The sequence below is a fragment of the Trichosurus vulpecula genome, chromosome 8 (assembly GCF_011100635.1).
Source record: "Trichosurus vulpecula isolate mTriVul1 chromosome 8, mTriVul1.pri, whole genome shotgun sequence".
Lineage (NCBI taxonomy): Eukaryota > Metazoa > Chordata > Mammalia > Diprotodontia > Phalangeridae > Trichosurus > Trichosurus vulpecula.
The window spans coordinates 252,645,613-252,669,542 of NC_050580.1; the positions used below are offsets into that span (position 1 = coordinate 252,645,613).

General features: G+C 37.8%; 1 protein-coding gene across 1 annotated transcript in view; it reads right to left on the minus strand.

The window, feature by feature from the left end:
- Positions 1 to 23,930, minus strand: part of RPS6KA5 (ribosomal protein S6 kinase A5) — a 207,503-nt gene that overhangs the window by 113,720 nt on the left and 69,853 nt on the right. Inside the window, exon 3 of the mRNA XM_036735228.1 lies at positions 17,195 to 17,413. Coding sequence (XP_036591123.1) covers positions 17,195 to 17,413 — 219 coding nt within the window. The remainder of the gene's footprint in view (positions 1 to 17,194; positions 17,414 to 23,930) is intronic.

Genomic DNA, 23,930 nt, shown 5'->3' on the forward strand with positions numbered 1-23,930 from the left:
AGCAGACCAAAGAACCTGTGCCAGTAGCCCTCCTGTGTGCTGATATTATTGGCCTTATATAGCCACAGTAGTAGCAAGTAGAATTGTTGTTACAACTCACTATGTGTCAAGCACTGTGCAAAAACAAAACAAAGCAAAATTTTAAAAAGCACTGAGGATACAACAAAAGGCTAAAATTCTAACTGGATAATATTATCAATTACCATGGTGGGTTCAAGAATTATTTCAACTATCTCTATGTAGATGATTCCCAGACATTTAGTCCTAATAACTCTCCTGAGCTCCAGTCTTACACCACCATCTGCTTTTTGGACATCTGAAACTGGATGTTCTGTCAAACTCAGCAAGTCCCAAACTGAACTCCTTATCTTCTTCCCACTCCTAAACCCTCTGTTCTTCCAACTTTTCCTCTGTATTGCTGAGAGCACCACCATCTTCACAGTCATTCAGGCTAGCAACTTTGATATCCTCAACTCCTCATTCACATTATCTCACATATCCAATCTTATCAAATTTTGTTTTCACATCCATATCATGCCTCATATATGTCCCCTACTCTCCATCACATAGTCATTATTGTTGTATAGACTCTCATCATCTCTCATTGAGACTACTGAAATAGCCTTCTAATTGTTCTCTCTTTCCCAAGTTCTTCTCTTTCAAACCATCTTCCATTCAGCTACCAAGTGATTTTCCTAAAGCACAGGTCTGACCATATCACTTCTCTACTCTATGAACTTCAATGGTTCCCAATTAACTCTAGGACCAAAAGTAAAATCCTATGTGTGTGCATTTAAAGCCCATTCGCAAGCTGTTCCCCTCCTACCTTTCGAGTCTTTTAATACTTTATTTCCCTCCACACACTCTATGATCCCTGGCTCAGGTTCAGCATTTTGTGAACCTCAGTCATGTCCACACCTGCTCAATTCATTCTGTAGGATGTTCCATCTCCTACCCAGCAACTTTGCTCACCTCCAGATGACACTGCCCTAAGATGACTTCCTGGGAAAGGTCACCATTTTGTGGGAAGTTCCAGCTATGCTCCTTTCCAGCTCAACTTCTCTTTGGATTATTCTACCTCTTCACCAGCAAACTTGTCCCTGCATATATATCCTTCCTCCCTCCTCCACTTCAAGGTTATCTTTATGTTTGGTCCTCCTGTTAGAATGGAAGCTTCTCAAGAGTAGGGGACCATTATCTTTTATTGCCTGCATTTAGTAAGCAATTAAATGCACTATCTATGAGTACTTAGATTCATCTACTTGCTATTCCTTATATTACACTCCAGATCATATTCCATGGCATCTGCACCAGCTGTCCACCATTCCTGGAATGTTCTGCTCCCTCCCTCTAACTCTTACCTGTCATGCATCCTTCAAGTCTTAACTTAAATCCCATCTTCTATAGGAAGTCTTTTCCATATTCCCACTCCACAATTCCTTCTATTGGTGTAAAACCTTTCATATCAGGTTATTTGCATGTTGTCTGTTTCCTTTAGAAATGTGAGTTCCTTTCTTTGTATCCCCAGGATTTAGCACAGTACCTGGAACACTTGGAACATAGTAAATGTTTGGGTAAAAGTTTGTTGTTTAACTGGTGGCCAGAAGGACCCACTGTCAAATTTATATAAAAGAGAAACCAGAACTACTGACCCCTTCCTCTATAGAACAACTCTCAGCTTTTTCTCCAATAAGAGAATAGTAAGAAGCTTTCATGTTCAGGAACGGCATTCAGTATTCTGGACCCAGTGGTAGAAAACACCAGACCACATTAAAGCAAAAAAGTCATTAATTCCTAGCTTAGGTCAGCTAGCAAGATCAAATTACCTCAGACTGGAGAGAAATAGCCAATCTGAATAAAACTAATATTACTGCATGTTTTCAAAGTTCTTAAAGTACTTGACTACTTTAATTGTTCTTTGAAAAGCAATAGACAGGATTTTAAATTCTACAGCTTCTACAGTGCCAAGTTCTCTTGAGCTCTCTTTAAATAAACATTTTCTCTCTCATTTACCAAGCATATCCAATTACCAAAGAAATATTAATCTTTTAATATGTCACATTATTATGTTATTGGAGGTGTAATTTACATTACATTTCTTTTTTACACTAATAGTAATATTTATTTTTTCCCAATTACATATAAAGATAGTTTTCAACATTCAGTTTTGTAAGATTTAGAGTTCCAAATTTTCTCCCTCTTCCTTTTCCTGTCCCCTCACCAAGACAGCAAACAATCTGATATAGATATACATGTACAATCATGCTCAACATATGTCCATAATAGGCATGTTGTGAAAGAACAAAAGTGAAAGACCACGAGAAAGAAAAAAACACAAAAAAGTGAAAATAATATGCTTTCATTTGCTTTAAGACTCCATAGTTTTTTCTCTGGTGTAGATAGCATTTTCCATCATAAGTCTTCTAGAATTGTCTTAGATTGCTAAGGAGAGCTACGTCTATCAGAGTTGATCATCACATAATGTTTGCTGTTTACTGGTACAATGTGCTTGTGGTTCTGCTCACTTCATTCAGCATCAGTTCATGTAGTCTTTCCAGGTTTTTCTGAAATTCACCTGCTCATCATTTCTTATAGCACAATAGCATTCTATGTATGGAAATCATCCACCTACAACTTGTTCAGACCATTCTTCAATTGATGGCCATCCCCTCAATTCCAATATTCTTCGCACCACGAAAATAGCTGTTATATATATTTTTGTATATGTGAGTTCCTTTTTTATGATCTCTTTGGAATACAGATCTAGTAGTGGTATTGCTGGATCAAAGATATGCACAGTTTTATAGCCCTTTGCGCACTGTTCCAAATTATTCTCCAGGATGCTCGATCAGTTCACAACTCCAACAACAATACATTAATGTTCCAATTTTCCCACATCTTCTCCAATACTTATCAGTTTCCTTACATTTCATTTCAATAAGGCCTAATTTATATAACTGCTTCTTTTTTAAAAAATGAAACAACTTGTCTATATAAACTATAGTTGACTAATGTATGTGGTGGGGGGGGTTAGAGAAGAATTATTCTTAATAAATTTGTTTTGAAATAATTGTGGGAGCTTGACTTGAATGTCTTCATAAACTTGTCCATCTTTCCAAACTCCCAGAGAATACATTTGAACTTAGTTCTAAGGTCTTTGCAAGCTATATACTGGTACGTAGTATGTATTGATTACAAAGTCTCACGTATGACTCACTGCGATGTATACTAAACCTGAGTTCACAAGGCTGGAGTGTAAGTTCTAGCAGGTTCTATCATGATAGAAACAGTCTAAACATATTTTCTAAAGACCAAGCCAGATAAAAGTGGAGAGGAACATCATCAGTATGCTAATCACTTGGTGCTGAATTTTTTTTTCAAAGCAACTCAACCCATGGGGGAAAACAGAATAAATCTCTCTCATTCCTGTGTAGTCATCTTCTGTTTCTGCTTCCACAGTATTAGAGTGGCAGGAAAGTAGGCAGAAACTGTTATGAATCATCCAGTTTTTAGACTTAGTAAATTTTAATTTGACTACCTCTACCCTAAGATCCTTCTCCAATATTTCTGGACATATTTCTGGAGGTGCTAAATCATATCAATAACCTTGACATTCTCGCTATAAGGAAAACTTAGAAAGAAGGAAGTTACAGCTAAATGAAAAGATGACTCATAGATACTCCTGGGAGGGGCAGAAAAAGAAGTTGGTGGAGTAGGTTTTATCATACACTCAAAGGCAACAAAAACATTATTAAATGAGAAATTTGGATCATCCAGAAAAAGAAATATGGGGTCTGAATGCAAATAGAAGTAGACTATTTTCTTTGTTTTATGTTTTTCTTTTTCATGGCTGCTCCCATTCGTTCTAATTCTTCTATACAACATGACTAATGTGAAAATATGTTTAATAGGAATGTATATGTAGAGCCTATATTGAATTGCATGCCATTTTGGGGAGGGGGGAGAGGAGGCAGGGGAAGAAAATTTAAAAACTTATGGAAGTGAATGTTGAAAACTAAAAATAAACTTAAAAAAATTAAAATTGATCTTTCTCTGAAAAAAAGAACTTGATGAGATACTATAAATTAAATTAATATACACGTTGACACTTGGTAAGTTCAATATAAAAGTACCAAAATGAGGGAAGAAGTAAAGAAAAGAAGCCAAAAACTTGTAGATTACACCATAAGCCTCCCACATTTAGCTGGACGTGGCAAGCAGCAAATAACACTGCAAAGAACAAAAAAGATTACGTTAACATATGTTATGTTAAGAGATAGGAAAGACTTGTCATTGATGTCTTGAGTTAGCTATGTGTGCACAGTGTGAAGCTATTGATGTGTTTCAACCTAAAGATCAGAAAAAAGGAAGAAAAACCCCAAGAAATAAAAATGAGAAAATGATATGCTGTATAACTGAAACAACTTACCCATGAGTTATGTAAACAAATACCCATCCAAAATAGGAAACGAAAAAGAGAAAACATCCACACTGACTCGAATGTTAATTCAGATATTTAAGCAATATAAATTAATTGCTATCACAAGACACCAAAAAAGCCCCCAAACTACCTCAGTCAGCAAACATTCAAAACTACCAAAGGCAACGACATTTTATACTATAAACTCATTTGTAAAACTTTACGCAGAAGAATGATAAATGATTATAAGCAGTGTTATCTCAGAAAGTATAAACATTCAAAGGTAAAACAAGTTTAAAGAAAGCTTGATAAGTTTTCCAATTCAGAAAAACTGTCACAAGTGAATTCAAGGATGAAAATGGAAAGAATGCTACAAAACAAAGGAAAAACAGGAAAGTTTTGCAAAAATTACACCAATACTCTTTTCTACATCCAAAGACAGAGAACTACCACACCAGAACTCTAACATCACAGTCTTGGTTTAGAATACAGAAAAGGTATAAATGGCTCTTAAGAGAGCAGGGATAAGAAAAACAAGCTACTTGGAACAAGTCTGTATATACAAAGATCTATGCTGGGGGTGACAAGATTGTGGGGGCATTGGGAAACTGATGTGTAATACGTGAAAAGGGAAGATAACAAGGGTGTGTGTAAAAAATTCAGACCTTATTAAGAAAAAAGCAAGGCAGAAAATATTAATAACACTCTATATGTCTAATCTTTTAACTATACAAATCCTCTATCAGAGTCATCTAATACACAAATCAAATGAACATTATCTAGGGGATTAGTGGAGAACAAATAAAATTTCTCAAGTTATATTCAATAATAGACTACATATTTACCATTCCATAATTAAATTAGAGACATAGAGAATATGACACTTTTTACTTACTGTCTGATAATTATGAAAAAATGACTTTGTAAAACAAACCACCTTACATGCTTTTTTACAACAAAGTCTCCACCATCCATTCATCAAATCATTAAAGATTCTTAATAAGATAAAATCCTTTTCTATGGCCCTCTGATAATAAAAACATCAAACGAGGTGGCTTCAAATAGGAAGATGTATATTCACCAAAGTGTTCACCATTGTAAGGATAACATTTGGAGCAGAATCCAGGTCAAAGAAAATAACCTGTTCAAGTCCTCCAGATGCACCCATTTGAGGATGACAGTACATTGATTCAATCAATCTCCAGAACACTGCACAGCTTCCTAGAGATCTGTGAATTACTCAAAAGAGTGATTTTCTTTGAATCTGCACAGGAAATTCCAAGTGTGCAAAGAATGTTTACCGTCCATATTTCAATATATATTTGGATGAATAACTTACAGAGTTGTTCATCAGTATGTGTATCTGGTTCAGACAGTAAAAATGGACATGTTGGACCCTGAGTTGAATAGGAAGAGATAAGGTGGACTGCCTTAAGGAAACTGAAAAACAGCTTCCCATAAAAGTAAAGGCCCATCTTTTGAGTAATCTTATTAGTGGTGCTATATGGTCCAAGACATAGAATAAAACTGAGTATCATACAGATGGCAATGGAAAGCAGCATGGCAAAGTGTGAACAGGCTGCATCATACAATCTGTGAGAAATTCTGAAGAACATGAGGAAAAGATATCATCAAGGAATTGTAAAGATAGGAAGAAGGGATGGGCTGGTCATATGGCAAGAATGAGGGAGCACTGGAAGACATGCATGCTCTGGTGGTATCCTTACAATGTCAAAAGAAAGGAAGGAAGGCCTCTAATATGTTGGGTAGACGTGGACAAAAATTGCTCAGGATGGACAGGCATGGATAAACTACAATCTGCATAGTGTTATGGATGAAGTCACAAATCCTTTTGAGTAAAAACACCTACTCACTTCCAGTAAGATTATGTATATTTTTCTAAGAATTAGTACAGTATAATTTGGTTAAGTATATTTCAAAGTCAGATGCCAAGGAATTTAAATCCTCTCAAGTATCAGTCATCCTTTTTTAAATCCATGCTACTACATTACTAGAGGGTAACAATACATAAGTGTTTTTAAAGATTTGTTAGCTCATCAGGGTAAGCATCTACATTCTCTACTGATCCAGATCAAAACCTCTCCTCGGCTTAGTAGTTACACTATATCATCAATAAACCAAAACAAAATAAGCCCATCATTATTTCAGAGCTCCTTTCATGGTGTTGGAATTCAATTGCTCATACTTTTCCTTTGTTCTTGTTTAATACTGTAGAAGCTGAAATATACCGGGGATACTGAGTTTGTTAAACTCTAAGATACCACTGAAAATTAAAGGAATTATCTCTTCTGGGTTAATTTGTACAAGAGTATACAAATACAAGAATGAAAGGCCCCTAGTGATCTTTAAGGATGTGTCTTCCTCATTGAATTGGTTCAATTCAAATATTCATTTTAAACCGCCAGGTAACAAGTACTGTGCCAGGCTCAAAAACAATCCTTTGAATTCAAAAAGCTTACAAAATAGGGAGGAATAAGACCTCTATATAAGGTAAGAATGATACAAAGTAGAACACAGATATAAGACAAAGGCAAAAGAGATATCTAGACAAAGTGCTTTAAGAAACTTAAGGAGGAAGAAATCACTTTCCACAAGACTAAGGAGAAACAGATGGCACTAGAGTCAAGGAAGTCTATATGGAAGTAGTAGCAACTAAGACAGAGCTTGAAAGAAGAGAAGAATTTCAACAAAGATATGGAAGTGTGGTATTCCAGGTATGGTAGACTACAAGCAAAATTAAAGAGAGATGGAGAGGGTAAAACAGAATCAGGGACAAGGTAAGAATTCAGTTTGGCGAGAGAATCGTAGTGACTAAAGGGAATAAAATGAACTACATAGGAGAGTATCAGATATGAAGGAGCCAGATTAAGAAGTTTGACTTATTTTAGAGGCACTAGGAAATTGTTGAAGGTTTTTGAGCATGGAACCAATATGGTCAGACCTCCAATTAGGAAGACAGCACTTTTTTTTCCCCAGTAGCTAGCACAAGGCCTGGCTAATAGGAGGACCTGAATAAATGATTTCTCTTTGACTGACTGGTTTTCATAGATGTTTAAATACATAGAAATCCTATTAGCTAAATACTATTTTTATTGTTCAGTCATTTTTCAGTCACCTCTGACTCTTTGTAATCCCATTTGGAGTTTTCTTGCAAAGATAATGGTTTGCCATTTCCTTCTCTAGCTCATTTTAGAGATGAGGAAACTGGGGCAAGTAGGGTTGAGTGACTTGCCTAGTATCTCACAGCTTTTAAGTGTCTGAGGCCAGATTTGAACTCAGGAAGATGATTTCTTGACTCCAGGCCCAGAACTCTATCCACTGTGCCACCCAGCTGCCCCAGCTAAATAAATTAGCTCCTGCCTAATCGAGAGATAATGTTCAACACTTGACTGTCTTATGACTGTAATACAACTAAGGGTATATAAAGGTTCCTTTCATTGGCCCTGGCCTCTTTTTTGGGGGGAAGGGGCAGATAATCCAACTTCCAAGGATTTGGCATTGGTTTTGGCCTGTTCTATAGCTATGATTTCATTGAGTTCCTGGTGGGGAAACTTTGTCTCCCTGTTGCACAGTTTCACTTGAAGTCACACAGATAGTGTGTGTCAGAAACGGGACTTATGTTGAGGTTTTCCCAATTCAAAGGCTGGCTCCCTGCCTTTCTTGACCTTTTTACGGCAGCTAATCAACTTCTCATTTTTTAGAATTTCCCTTTCTCTCAGAAATACCTCTTCCCAAGCTCCTAAATGCTAAAGATTCCCATATTTTTCACTGCATTTTGACAGAGGCGTCATGATGTAGCAGAAAAAAAAAATGGAGTTAGAAATCTAGTCTGAACTTGCTACATCAGCGACTTTGAGCGTGTCTCATCTCACCTTTCATGGTACCAGTTTATTTATGTGTGTGCGATTACTGGTTTGAACCACACCATGTCTAACGTCCTTTCCAGCTCTAACATTCTGTGAAGTTTCTATTGAGAAGAACAAAAGGAACGAAGATCAGCACAGAAAAGGACAAAGTATAAATTTCATCTCTTCCTTCAGAAATGTCTCACATGTCTCAGCCCCCACCCATTTCTCTGCTTATTTCTACCTACACTTTCCCTCCCTTTCATCCACCTAAATCTTGCTATTGTTCCCTTGTATTCTTCTCCTGCAACTTGGCACCTTAGTACCTTTTGTCCACGATGCTCTGATGGAGACACTGTTTAATACTATGCCAACTTAAGCTGATCTTTCCAAACAGTCACCTTGTAAAAATGCATCTGATCTACAGAAAAAGCATAGTTTCAAAACATTATCTGCGTATTTTAACACTTAAGCTGCCTCAGGCACTGGTCTTACCTTTGTTTTGAGACACTGCCTCCTGGAAAAGTGTTGTGAATTTTTATAACACTGCAATGATCTCAGCAAGCGTCTTCAATATTATAATGATTTAATTTAAATTACTACAAGCAAATGAGGCTTTAATGTCTTAAAACTTAGTTGCTTTTTAACTCACATGGAGAAGATGACTCATGACTGAACTTTCTAAAAGGCTGGGGTGGCATTCATTACTGAGACTACTCATTGGCATTACCTTTATAAGTGCCTTTCTGATTTGCTACTTTAGCATGATGAATTCCACTGATTAATCTGACAGTTGATAAAGTCTTATCTCCCCTGCTATTTTGAGACAATCACCACTAACAAAGAACAAAGAATACTAAAAAGAAAAATTCCTAACACAAGTTATTTCCACATGGAATTCCTTCCCACTTGACAGTTGAAGTGAACAATTCATACACTCAAACCAGATCAGAATGTTTACGTGTCATTTTTGTTGCAACAATCAACAGCTGTAGAAAAGATCTGTCTGTATGCTACGAAAAGGAAAAAACCTTAAGCACATATAAGGATATATTTGAAATATGTGAAAATTGTATACTAATGAGATGTTAGCATGGTAGGAATAAAGGAAAACTGATAGTTATACTATACTGAAGCAACAATTTAAATGAAATAGAAGCCTTGTTTACAGACAAATAAATCCTACTACTGTGTTCTAGGGACCAAACAGAAAAGCTAGTGATTCTTCTATTTCTGATTACTATCATCACGTGTCATTAAACAAGTCATAGGTGAGATAACAGAAACTATCATCATTAATTCTTTCTTAAGGAAAATCATTCACAATCAGGAAGATTCTCTTCCTATGGAAAGTTCAGAAAAGTCTAAAATTGACCACTTAAATCAAAGGATCATTTGGAGCTCCACAGCTTAGAAATGCTACTGATGTAAATTAGGGCTGGGAATATTGCCACATATAATTAAAGTGAACACTTTCAGTGATTTTTTAAAAAAGAATTGAGTAGCTAGTACATAGGACCATTGACCTAATGCAGATTTTGGAATTTTTATACAAATAAGTTTAGCCACAAAATTCACTTATGTTATAATCCTGCTTTTCCCAGTTTCTGGAAAATTTTCCTCACTCTTAAATTTCCAAACTTGATTTCAGCATAAGGACAGTAAACAGCAACTATGCATATATACTTATTCACAAACACACACACACACACACACACACACACACACAAACAAATTTGAAAAAAAAGGTAAAGCAGCATATTTACAAAGTATGTCCTTTGCAACTATGTTGGCATAGGGACAATTGGTTGTGCGTCAGTATGTGTGTGTCAATGTATCTATGCAGTTACTGAACCAATCTTGGAGAAGTAAATGGCCAGGAAAACTTTTAAAAATCTAAGAAAACAGGGGCAGAACCAAGATGGCGGCTAGAAAACAGAGACTAGGTTAAGCCCTCCCCAAAATCCCTCCAACAACCTGTGAAAAATGGCTCTGAACAATTCTACAGCTACAGAACCCACGAAATAACAGATGGACACAAGTCTCCAGCCCAAGATGGCCTGGATGGTCGCTGGGAAAGGTCTATCACACCACGCTGGGAGTGGAGTGCAACCCAGCATGGGCCCTGCCAGGACAGACCAGACCAGGTGTCTGGCGGAGCAGGCGTCAAGGCGATGAATCACTGAGCTGTGGCAGTTACCAGACTTCTCAACCCACAAACACCAAAGACAACAGAGCAGGTTAGTGGGAAAACTGCTGCATCTGGGCAAAAGAAGTGCAAGGTCTGGACCCAGCCTCGGGGCGGTGGTGGTGGCAAGCCAGCAGCAGGAAGCTCCAGAGGCTGCTTCCAGAGCTCCAGCGACAGCTGTTTCCAGAGTCCCTGGCCCACACAGTGGGAGGAATCAAGTAGCAGATACGAGCAGGAGTACAGGGAGCCCTTTGCTGGCACAGAGGCAGGGTTCTCTTGCTTTTCCCTGCTTGGATTTGTATTGCAGTCCCGGTTGGCAGTTTTTGGGGGAGGAGGAGTGCTGGTGTGGCAGAGTTTGCTTGTGGTAACTGTAGAGTAGAAGCAGCTCTGAAAACAGCAGTGCAAGGCCCCTAAAGCTTGGGACAAACTACTCTCTACTGTACAAGCAGTCACACTCTAACAAAAAGCCCAAGGGTCAAGTAGTTGGCTGGGAACAGAAACAGGCAGTGAAAAAAGGACTCAGACTATAGAATCTTTTTTTTTGGTGACAAAGAAGATCAAAACACACAGCCAGAAGAAGTCAACAAAGTCAAAGAGCTAACATCCAAAGACTCCAAGAAAAATATGAATTGGCCATGGAAGAGCTCAAAAAGGATTTGGAAAATCAAGCAAGAGAAGTGGAGGAAAAATGGGGAAGAGAAATGAGAGAGATGCAAGAAAACCATGAAAAACAAGTCAACGACTTGCTAAAGGAGACCCAAAAAAATAACACCTCAAAAAACAGACTAACCCAAATGGCAAAAGAGCTCCAAAAAGCCAATAACGCGAAGAAAGCCTTAAAAGGCTGAATTAGTCAAATGGAAAAGGAGGTCCAAAAGACCACAGAAGAAAAAATACCTCCTTAAAAATTAGAATGGAGCAAGTAGAAGCTACTGACTTTATGAGAAATCAAGAAATTACAAAATAGAACCAAAGGAATGAAAAAATGGGAAGACAATGTGAAATATCTCATTGGAAAAAGCACTGACCTGGAGAATAGACCCAGGAGAGATAATTTAAAAATTATTGGACTACCTGAAAGCCAGGATCAAAAAAAGAGCCTAGATATCATCTTTCAAGAAGTTATCAAGGAAAATTGCCCTGATATCCTAGAGTCAGATGGTAAAATAGAAATTGAAAGTATCCACCAATCGCCTCCTGACAAACATCCCCAAAAGAAAACTCCTAGGAATATTGTCGCCAAATTCCAGAGCTCCCAGGTCAAGGAGAAAATACTGCAAGCAGCCAGAAAGAAACAATTTGAGTATTGTGGAAACACAAACAGGATAACACAAGATCTAGCAGCTTCTACATTAAGGGACTGAAGTGCTTGGAATATGACATTCCGGAGGTCAAAGGAGCTAGGATTAAAACCAAGAATCACCTACCCAGCAAAACTGAGTATCATGCTTCAAGGCAAAATATGGACTTTCAATAAAATAGAGGACTTTCAAGCTTTCTCAATGAAAAGACCAGAGCTGAATAGAAAATTTGACTTTCAAATCAAGAATCAAAGCAGCAAAAGGCAAACAGGAAAAAGAAATCGTAAGGCTGAATTGTTTTGTTTACATTACATTCCTACATGGAAAAAATGATATTTGTAATTCTTGAGACCTTTCTCAGTATTAGGGTAGTTGAGCAAGGTGAGTTCAACATGCAGGGATGATATCTAAAGAAAATAAAATTAAGGGGTGACAGAGAAATATATTGGGAGAAGGAGAAAGGGACAGATGGAACGGGTCAATTATCTCACAAAAAAGTGCCAAGAAAAAGCAGTTCTATTGGAAGGGAAGAGGAGTCAGGTAAAGGGAATGAATGAATCTTGCTCTCAATGGATTTGACTTAAGGAGGGAATAACATACACACTCAATTGGGGATCTTACCCCCCACAGGAAAGTAGGGGAAGGGGATAAGAAAGGGGAGATGACAGAAGGGAGGGCAGATGGGGGAGGTGGTAATCAAAACCAAACACTTTTGAAAAGGGATAGGGTCAAGGGAGAAAAGTGAATAAAGGGGCACAGGATAGGATGGAGGGAAATATAGTTAGTCTTTCATAACATGACTATTATAGAAGTGTTTTGCATAATGATACATGTGTGGCCTATGTTGAATTGCTTGCCTTCTTAAGAAGGGTGGGTGGGGAGGGAAGAGGAGAGAGAATTTGGAACTCAAAGTTCTAAAAACAAATGCTTGAAAAAATAAGTTAGTTTTTACATGCAACTGGGAAATAAGATTATACAGGCAATGGGGGTATAGAAATCTATCTTGTCCTACAAGAATGTAAGGGAAAAGGGGATGGGGGAGGAGTGGGGTGACAGAAGAGAGGGAAGACTGGGGAAAGGGGCAATCAGAATATATGCCATCTTGGAGTAGGGGGGAGGGTAGAAATGGGGAGAAAATTTGTAATTCAAAATCTTGTGGAAATCAATGTTGAAAACTAAAAAATATTAAGTAATAAAAATATGAAAAAGAAAAAATATCTAAGAAAACAAAATACTTACAAGTGATAAAATTCCTACTAACTCCAGTTGCTTTTTACTCTTTTATTTTAACCATTTTTGCAGATAGGTGGTTCAGTAATCAGGACACTAGACCTGGAGTCAAGAAGACTTCAGTTCAGAATCAGCCTCAAACTAGCTTACTGTGTGACCCTGGGCACGTCACTTAAATCATGTCTGCCTAATTGTCCTCATTTGTAAAAGTTATTCTTGACTCAGCTCTTACCATTGAGTCACCCAGATACTAAATTAGTTTAAAAAAAAGTAAAAAGCAACTGAATTTAGTGGGAATTTAATGTATACATAGTGTGTGTTTCTCTCTCTATTTATATATATGTATGTGTGTATGTATGTATATATACGAATAGGTGTGTATATATATATGTGTGTGTGTGTATGTATGTATGTGCAGACATACATACACACACACATACGTACATATATGTGTTCGTGCGTGCATGCCTGCGTGTGTGTGTGAGCGCGCGCACGCGCGTGTGTGTGTGTGTGTGTGTGTGTGTGTGTGTGTCAATCTGTACTTTGAATCCATCCCCTCTCTGCCAGGAGGTGGAGAGCACACTTCATCATTGATCCTCGGGAATAATGGATGGTCATCGAGTTTATCAGAGTTCTTATAGCTTTCATAATTGTTTTTACAATTTTGTTTTTTTTGCTGTATAAATTATTCTCCTATTCCTGCTTATTTCATTTTTTATAACTTTATGCATGTCTTCATAATTGTTCATTTTTATAATAGTGATGTTCTAGTATAAATTGTTCTTCTGCTTCAGCTCACTTCACTATGTATCAGGTTGTAAAAGTCCATGTCTCTTTGAAATCATGTTTCTTTACTTCTTATAGCACTACGGTATTCCTTTATATTCATATTAAGATAATATATTAAGCCATCCCCCAATTAATGAGCATATGTATTGCCAATAGTGTTTCTTAATGCTACTTCTTGAGTGAAAATTATCGCCAGCAATATGATGCAGTCTGCCTACAACCACCATGTGTCCTTTCATTGCCTTTTGGGTCATCTGCACTTCTGAGTCTTCAGAAATTGTATCATGTGACTCATATCCAAGTGAAGTGCTGTTTAAAATTGGGTTTTGCGGTATGGAATAGCTTAGGATCATGGAACCTGCAATTAGATATAACTCTCCTGGTACTATTCAGTTCTGGGCTCAGCTCATTATCCTGTCAAAGATATATGTACTAATGGATTAGATCAATAGGTTTATCATTCAGTTGAATATAATAACCTTTACAATACTCATATTTTATCCATTTGGCTTTTCCTGTGTGGATTTCCTGGCTGACCTCTTTTAAATGACCATGCATCTTCCTGGGATGATCATGTAGTGTGCCAGGGTTCAGTGCAAGAAAAATAATGTTATCTGCAAACAGGAGCATCTAGATTACCTCATCACATGTAAAGGAATTCTATTTGAACTTTGGGGTAGGACATCCTCCATGCCAGTGGTGATCATTTCTGGCAAATCCATCTTCCTGTTTTATGCCTTGCTGCTATGGCTACTCAAAGGATTCTCAAAGGATTAGTGAACAAAGTTCCCTATGTGGTTGCTTCTATCATGCATACATTTTGTTTTTGATATATATCTTTGGGAGAACTTAATAGTGTCTAATAATGATTCTTTCTACTTGTGCTTATATATGGGGAAACTAAGGTACAGAAACAAAGTGATTTTTACCAAACTAAATCACATTAGAAAGATTCATGGCCTAAGAATGATGAAAATTAAACATCTCATTCTGATATGAACTAGATCTGTGATGTTAGGCAAATCACTTTACTTTTCAAGGCTTTAGTTCTTTTACCTGTAAAGTGAGGTTTATACTAGAAGAGTTTTACTAGCTCTAAAATTTCGTGATCAATGTGAAAAGTCTTTCATTTCTTAGAATAAGTAACAGTTGTAGTGTACTTATTAACTATAATCCACTAAAATCCATATATCTTAGAAAAAGAGCAAGAGACTATTTATGTGTCTGTGAGGTAAAAGGAAGGTGGAGGTTAGGAGGAAAGAATAAAGAGAAAAGAAAGGGGTTAACGGGGAGAGGTGGGATACCTATGGTATAAAGTTTTTCAATGAGAGGAGGCTAAGTATGCTCTAGGAGTAGAGGTCAAAGTTTATATTCACTTGACTGCCTCTGGGTGCTATGGATTCTCCCCTTATTAATAACTGTAGGCTAAATCCATACTTTCACATGTCTTGTCCTAAAAGAAATGATGAAAGTACTTTTGGGGATGACATAATCAGCTGTAATAGGAAATGATAATTCAAGGAACAGTGTTTTGATGTCCTTAATGATCTTTTTTTATAATTTTTAACTTAGACAACAAATTATTTCCATTTCCTTGTTCTAGTGACCATCATTGATGATGGGAATCCGAGACTGAATTTTAGAAGCAAAACCTGTAAGACCTATTGATAAAGCAATACACATTTTTGTCTTCTGCTGCATTCTCTGGTTAGGTTAGGTAGGATATATGTATGCATTATAGGAATAAGAGCTTAAAGCCTGCTTTGCTATTCTAAATTCTAAGGCAGTCCTAACCATAGCCACAGACAAAGGTATACCTTTAATAATTCATAATAATTACTACAATAGTGATAGCTAACATTTGCTTAAGGTTTTACAGTTTATAAAATATATATCTCATTTGGTATTATAAAAACTTGTGAGGTACTTAAAGATGAATAATATTTGCCCTATTTCATAAATTAAAAAACACTCAGCTTGCCCAAGATCACCTGGAATGAATAAATAAGTGACAGAAGCGGGTCTTAAACCCATCTTCTGATTCCAAGTTCAGTGGTGATCTATAACACATCCTCCAGATAAAATACTGGATGGCTAGTAAGCCATCTAAATAATCATTTTTTGACTACAGGTGAGTAGATGTTTCCTAGAGAAGGAAATCAAGGAACAGGGAAGGGTAGACAGCATTTGGACCTGTGATTTCATTTGCATACAGAATTTCCAAGTGAGGAAATTCCTTTTACCAATTCAGGTCAGCAAATCCCCTGCAATTCATAACCTTACAGAGATGTCTAGAACACTGAAAGATTAAATGATTGGTACAAGTCATAGATAGTATGTGCCAGAAATATTCCTGGCTTTGAGGCCAACTCCCTATCCACTATACCATGTTGTTTTTTATCAATAATCTTACTCTTTCCCCCAATTTTTTTCCTCTCTGTTACCTATAATATGCCTCAGACATATTCTATTATTTCTTAAGACCAATAAATCGCTATAGAATTTTGTGAGGGATTTTTTCAGGTTAGTATGTCATATACTGTAAAGTTAATGGAATATAAGATCTTCCCCGTCCATTAATAGGCCTATGTGATCACGTGTCCCCTTTTTCCCTTGAAATGGGGGCCGTGTTCCCAGGTACACAGGTATTTCAATCATGGATGCTTTGCTGCTTTGAGCTTGGCCCTGTTCACAGCTGTGATACATCCTGACTCACACAGAGCCCATTGTGGGGAGGAACTTGCCTAAGGGAAAGCTTGCTTATGGGGAGGCTTGCTTGCAGGATGGCTTTCACACCTTTTGGTAATAAGCTAATTAGGCACTGAGTCACAAGGGTTGTGATGCCTTCTGGCTCTGAACCTAATAGCCGAAAGTGTATATATATATTCTGAGGTGAGATTTTGTTAAGGGCTCACTCATGGGAAGTATGTTTGCCTGAAGTCTTTGTGATTTGGCCAGATGAGACTGCATAGAAGTTGTTAAGGAGCCCCCTGGCTTTGTGAACCCAGATGTTGGTGCTCTCTGGTCTGGTAGTTATGTATCTGTTACTTTGCTTAGACAGTTGGAGCCCTGTCTATTGGATTCTTTCTTGGATACTCACTTCTTTCTACTTATCTGTAATCAAAGTAAGATTGTTGACCCCTTTGAAGCTGTCTTTCCTTTAGAAAAGCAGATCAAAGAACCTGTGCTAACAGGCAATCCTGGGCGTGCTAGAGTGCTTGCCAATACATATACCCAAAGTCCTAAAGAGTTATAGTGTTCACGACAGACCCACGAGGAAGAAAAGAATGATAAAGGGTCAACTTATTTCTTCTAATTCAAAATTGTAAAGTCACTTTACACAATGACACCAAAATCTTAAAAGTATCCTCTGAGAAGAAAAAAGGCTGCTAATACTCACCTAGAATGAGATGCAGCTTGGTTTCTGTCTGGAAAGCATAATGTAGCGTAACCAGAAATGGCGAGAGCCTGATGTGTTCTAGCACCTGCCGTTCTGTCTTTGTGTGCTCTGCTGTCTTGGCTTTCTGAACAATGGTGGCTTTCTTCAGAACTTTCATAGCATACAGCTTTCCGGCATCATGACCACTTATTTTACGAACCAGGAACACTTTTCCATAGGCTAAAACCAAAGAAAGGTAAAAAGGAAATAAAAATTCAATACATGCGTAAGTCAATCACCAGGAAAACACAGTCATCATCACATATATATTCTTTATAGGTGTGTAGGAAAATTAACTTCAATACTCTTTGGAACAAGGTTCTTTAATATCTTCCTTTTACTTGACAATAGATCTATTGCTAACTAGAACTTTCAGTGTTTACACACTTAACCACAGCTGACAGGGAGAATTATGTCTGTACTCTTTCGTTTTGTTATTCTCACCTCAATTATTTTTAGCTGGAGGAAAACAGCCACAATTATTATGGTGAACTACCCATAACTCATTTCTGGAATTTGGATATTTTGGATTCACGTACATTCTCAAGGCATCTATCCATTACCATCAGTAAATAACAGGTATGTGAAATATATGGCCTTCTGAAGATGTTTATATACACTGGAGATGTTGCCAAAAATATTACTGATACCTGACTTAAAATATGAGGAATATACTAGAAGTCAGTAAATCATTCAGTTCAGGATCTTATATACATAAACAACCTTTGTTCTCCTTTTTTAATGAGGAAGAAGAGAGCAGAAGACGAAAAGGAATAGGAAATATATACATATTCCATTCTACTTTCTCTTTCCTCCCTTTTTATCATTAGTCCTGGTATAATACTTATGGAATTTCTGTATTCAAGCACCTACTAAACTATTTCTTTCATGAATGCTATGGATCTGTTGCAGTTTATCAAAAGAAATATCAGTAACATAATGAGAACATCCTGGGAAATAGGAAAAAAAGCTTATGAAAGGTTGGCATTTTATTTAGTTGAAATGTTATTATTTGCTTTGTAAATAGGACAATTATAAGTTGAAGCATTCAGAAGTTAAAAGTGAGCTAGAAAAATGAAAACCATAAAAACTGATATCTCAACCCCAACTGGAGAGAAAAAAATCTATTTAGAAACATTATCCAAAAGTGTCATAAGGAAGTTGAGAATACATCACAATGTAATAGAATACATGTTCAATATCTAGAAGGGTGATTCAGAATTGTAACAGTAAATATGAAACATACAGATTATAACTGTCATGATAGTCTTATTTTTCTATCCATCACAGACTAATATTAAATTTTGTAGGAGACATTAACTTCTCCACCACATAGACTCTAAGATACTCTTATATAAGCCCTATAGGCATTATGATCCACTGCTGGTATGACAGCTCTGTTTCTTTAAAGTTCCTTTTATTTACCTGAGATCTAATGGGCATATATACAAAGAATATGAAGTGACAGAAAGATCTGAAGAACCAGAACTGCATACACAGTGACTGCAGCTATGCTTCACATGCTTGGGGTAGATGAAAAAAACACAGCCAAAGACAGCATAGTTTCAGACCTATAATGGGACACACAGCAAATTTTTTTTTTGTTTAATGTTAATTTTGTTTTCCTATTAAATACTAAGGTGTTATGAAAATATTGGTTGTTTATATATTTATTTGTCTTTGTTGATGGAAATTAAATTTATGGCTTTTTTTTTAATTTTGGGGAAAAAGGAATAAATACGTGTCACTAGCTACCCCTTCCCTATTTTTTAGACAGAATTAAGTAGAGAGACAGATAAAAAGAACAATAAAATTTAAAGGAGCAATTTCTTTTTTTCTGTTCAAAATTTAAACTCAAACTGCATTTCCTAGTGAAATTAAAATCAAGAAGATCAGGGTTTTGTTACCATGATGGTGTTATATGGGACGGAATTTTCAAATAATAGGAGAGACATCTTTAGGAGAAGCAAAGTGAATTTATTTTACAAACCTTGCAAGATTTAAGCACACCTCCATAATGGAGGAGGCAAAGTAAAAAGGAAGTGCAGGGACAGATATACTCTTAGTACAAAGATTCCTACCCACCTCTATCCTTTCTCACCATTGGCTGAGAGGCGGGCTTACAATCTAGGTGTGAAAAACTAGACAGAGAACTAGGCAACCAAGGTTGATCCAGTCGGTTCAGGTTTTCCCTATACGGAACTCAACTGCCGGGGGGGGGGGGGGGGGGGCATCCAAAAGTCTAGGAGAAGAAATGAGGAGAGGGGAAGGGTGACCTTCCTGGAGCAGAGAACAAACAGCCCACAGGTAGTACATTATCTCCCTATTTGGTGCTAGCATCTGAGAGAGGGGGAAGGGCATGCCTACACCTTCAGGCCCTGACTTTCCAGAGTCACTACAAGGTTAAATTCTAAGCTTCTCCTACTCCCTTAGACATTCCCTACTTCAGAAATATGAGAAGAGTGTAACCCCTGTATTTTTACCCTGTGAAGTCTTCACAATTATCCTTCCCATTCAGTGTTAAAACTAAAAGTAACATAAAAGGAGAAAACTTTTTGCAGATTAGAATATCTACAGAGGACTATGGCCCAATGATCTGTCACCTCTATGAGCACAGGCAGCAATATGAGTTACAAGTCAGCACAAGAAGAAATGGAAATTACAAAGAACTTGAGGTATTTGGCTTAGACAGAAGAGAAAATTTAGAGGGATATGACAGCTATCTTCAAGTGTATGAAGGATTTTCACGTGGAAGAGACTTGATCAAAGTGGCCTAAAAGAGAATGAGGAACAAAGGAGGGAAATTGCAAAGGAATAAATAACAGTTGTATCTGTCCAAAAGTAGAAGCGAATGCACAAAGGCCAGAGGGTTCTTGCAGCACTAGAGATCACTGGGCCACTTGTCTGGACTGTGATAGGTGAGGTTCCTTTTTAGGTACTCACTAGACTCATTGACCTCTGAGCTCCCATCCAACTCAGATTCTATGGTGTGTCTTTCCAACTGTGTGAGGTAAATAAAATGTGAAGACTCCACAGGGAAGATGTGTGTGTGTGTGTGTGTGTGTGTGTACTAAGAAATGTTTAAAAATCAAGAAATTGGGAAGTGGAAAATTCTGAGGCCGTGAGAGTCTGATGGCTCAGCCTCTGGGAAGTTTACCCTGAACTTTTTGTCCTTTCTTCTGGTTCTGGTTTAAAGATTTGCTCAGTAAGAATAGGGTCACTGTGACCTACTTTCCTTTACTATAAAAGTACTGTAAGAGAATGGAGAGGGTGTCATCCCCGCCCCCCATCCTATTCTCCTTCTTTAGATTTATAGATGTCACCTCAGTTGTAATCATTAACTAAGGGAATGGGAATTGGGAGTTTCTGCGCCTCAGTTTCCCGGTTCTTTGTCTAGCTTTTGTGCTCAGATTGTAAGCCCGCCTCCCAGCCAATGGTGAGAAGGGTCAGGGGTGGGCAGGAATTCTGTTGTGTTAGATATAATTATGGGTAAAGCGCCTCCTTTGCTGGTTCTGCTCTGTGCTAGCAGGGGACGCCCTATTCTCGAGAACGGAATAAAATTTATTTCTAAGATGGCCCCTTATTATAAATTAACTTTTAATTGGTGAGGGTCTTTCATCCTACACACAACCATACCTTCCATCTAATTTTGTACTGTGACCCCCACCCCTGCAGTCAGTTTAGTAACTATTTATAAGAAGAAGCCTCAACATAGTAATATAAATGTAATACAAGCAAAATGGCACTTTTCACTGTTCTTTGTTTGAATGGGGCAGGTATGGTGGGATCTTTTTTGTCTTGGAGTATTTCTCAGCCCTAATACAATCGAGAGTCATTGAACTGTATATGATGTGGTGCCAGTGGTTGGAGCTTTCCCACACTGATTTCTCATACTCTAAATGGTGAGCCTCAAGTGCCCCAGGGCCCTAAGACCCGTATATAAGGCATGAGGTTGGTGTTTGACTTTTGGGGGGTACACTCTTTGAAAGAATATGGGTGACTAGACTCTGGGTAAGCTGTTGAACCTGGCTCCCCACCCTCCCCGCCCCCCCTCCACCCCCCGCCCCCGGGCTTTGTAACCCAGACAGATATATGTTGGTGCTTCTCTGGTAACTATCAATTGCGATTTGAATCAGACAAGGTCTGTCTGTTGATCCTTGTAATTTCTGTTTTTATTTGCCCTGAAGTTCTGGGGGCTGATCTTTTTCCCCTGAACTAAGTGAATGATACATGTATGTTTAATTAAACTGAGATTGTTAACCCCTTAAAGTTGCTTTTCTTAGAAAAGCAGACCAAAGAACCTGTGCTGGCAGGCCTCTTGCTGCTGGTCGCATTGGTCTTATACCCCTACAGCAGCTGCTGGCCACACTGTTGTTACACCAACTTAGAAGAGAAGACTAAAGTTCTGACTCCCTCAGAGCTTGATTTCATTTTTGTTACGCTACACGTGCATCCTAAGAAAAACATCTTCTGTTAATGTGAATGGGAACCATGAGAGTAGGACCCATTTCACAACTGAAAATTTACCATGTATATCCTAAGTTTCCTGAGAAGGCAATAAAATGTCATATAGTTTTAACTAGACCAGGATACTAAGGCTCACACTACTGACATAACTTCCAAAGGGAGAGATTATATGAAAACAACTATGTACAAACAAGATATATACAGAATAAATTGGAGATAATGTAAAAGGGAAGGTACTAGCATTAGGAGAGCCTGAGAAAGGTTTCTTGCAGAAAGTGAGATTGAAGGAAGCCAGAAGACGTAAGAAAACATCAGGCAAGGTGTCAGTCATCGAAATGTGGAGTTGGGAGATGGAGTGTCTTATGGAAGGAAAAAAAGCAGCAGCCAGTGCCACCAGATCATAGACTATGTGGAAGAAGGTACGGTATAAGACTGGAAAGGTAGAAAGGGGTATGAAGAGCATCAGAAATAGAGGATTTTATGTTTGAGCCTAGAGTATAAGGGAACCAATGGAGTTTATTGAATAGGGAGTGATGAGTCATACCTGCACCATAGGAAGATCAATTTAACAGCTAAAAGGATGAACTGGAATGGGGAGACAGTTGAGGCAGGGACACCAATCAGAAGGGGTACTGTAACAGTCCAGATGTGAGATGATGAGGGTCTGCACCAGGGAGATGGGCAGTGCCAAAAGAAAGAAGGAAATGTATATGAGAAATGTTGTGCAGGTATAATCAACAGGACCTGACAACAGACTGAAGATAAAGGGCTAACGAGAAAGTGACAAGTTGAGAATGAAGTAGAAGGACCCAATGTACATGGCCTTCTTGAGGAGTTTAGCAACAAAAGGGAAGAGAGACATTTAACAGGAGCTACTGAGGACAGACAGATTAAGCTAGAGTTTTTTGAGGAGGGGGGAGCCTTGGGCATAATTACAGACATTAGGGAAGCAGCCAATAGACAGGGAGAGTCTAAAGATTAATGAGAGATTAGAAATGACAGAGAGGGCATAGGATGCAACAGGGATCACTTATACATACAGAGACAGGGGTTTACTTTGGGAAGGAGACAGGAATACCACATCATCTAAGACAAGGGTGAAAGAGGATACGCATCTATACTATGGAAGGCATCTCAGAGAAGTGTGAGATGAAGATAAGGAAAGAACTGGAAGAAGAATAAGTAGTTTAAAAGAGAAAGTAGTAAACCTCACCTCATTTTCCCACTAGCTGCAGTCTTTCCTTTTGATTTCACCATCACCATGTTCTCTCCACACCCCACCCCCTACCTCTACCCCTGGAAAAGATCATCATGGAGATTTATCAGCTTTGGTACTCACACCTCATCAGTACCCCTTCAACTGATGGACTAGAAGGGAGAACAAAAAACTCCCAGAGCCTACACTTAAATTAGGCTTAGAAGGCCAGTCAATTCTTCATTTCCCATGAACTACACTCTTTAGACTTAACTACACCATCATCACCCTCATGCTGGGTACCTTCTTCTCCCTCCTCTCCCTTTTCATCTTCCTTTTGTGTGCCACCTACCTTCATTAGATTATAAATTCCTTAAGGGTAGGGACTGTTTTTCTTATTTGTATAACCAATACTTGGCACAATGCCTGACTACAAAATAGGTGCTTAATAAATATTTGTTTTATTGAATTGTATCCTACCCCTCCCACAATGGAATCCCTGAAAACAAGTGTAAATCAAATAAAAATCAATGATTCCAAGAGAAAAGAAGAAATACTAAAACAGAATCAAAAGACCAAAAAAAAAAAGAAAGAAAATGTAAAACATATGATATAAAAAAATGAACCGACCTCAAAAAAAGTTTAGGAAGATATAATTTAAGAATTATTGTATTCCCTTAAAGACATTTTAAAAATTCTGTACACTATAAACTGACTAGAATTTTTAGAGCCAGAAGGAAGTGACGATAGAAGGGGAGAGGGGGTGAAAAGAGGAATACCCTACTATAGAAGGGAAGAAGGGGAGGAGGAACTCACTATTTTTCATAATTAGTGTGTGTGAGAATATAAAATATGGAGGAAGTGGTGGGAGAGTAGGCACCACATGAATCTCATTCTTATCTGAAATGAGCAAAGTGAATATACACACTAACAGATTGTTGTAGATGTAGATTAAACTCAATGAGGAAACAAAAGGGGAGAAGAGGGAAGATAATGCTGAGGAAGAATTGCAAGCAAAACAAATTTCTTGATCCT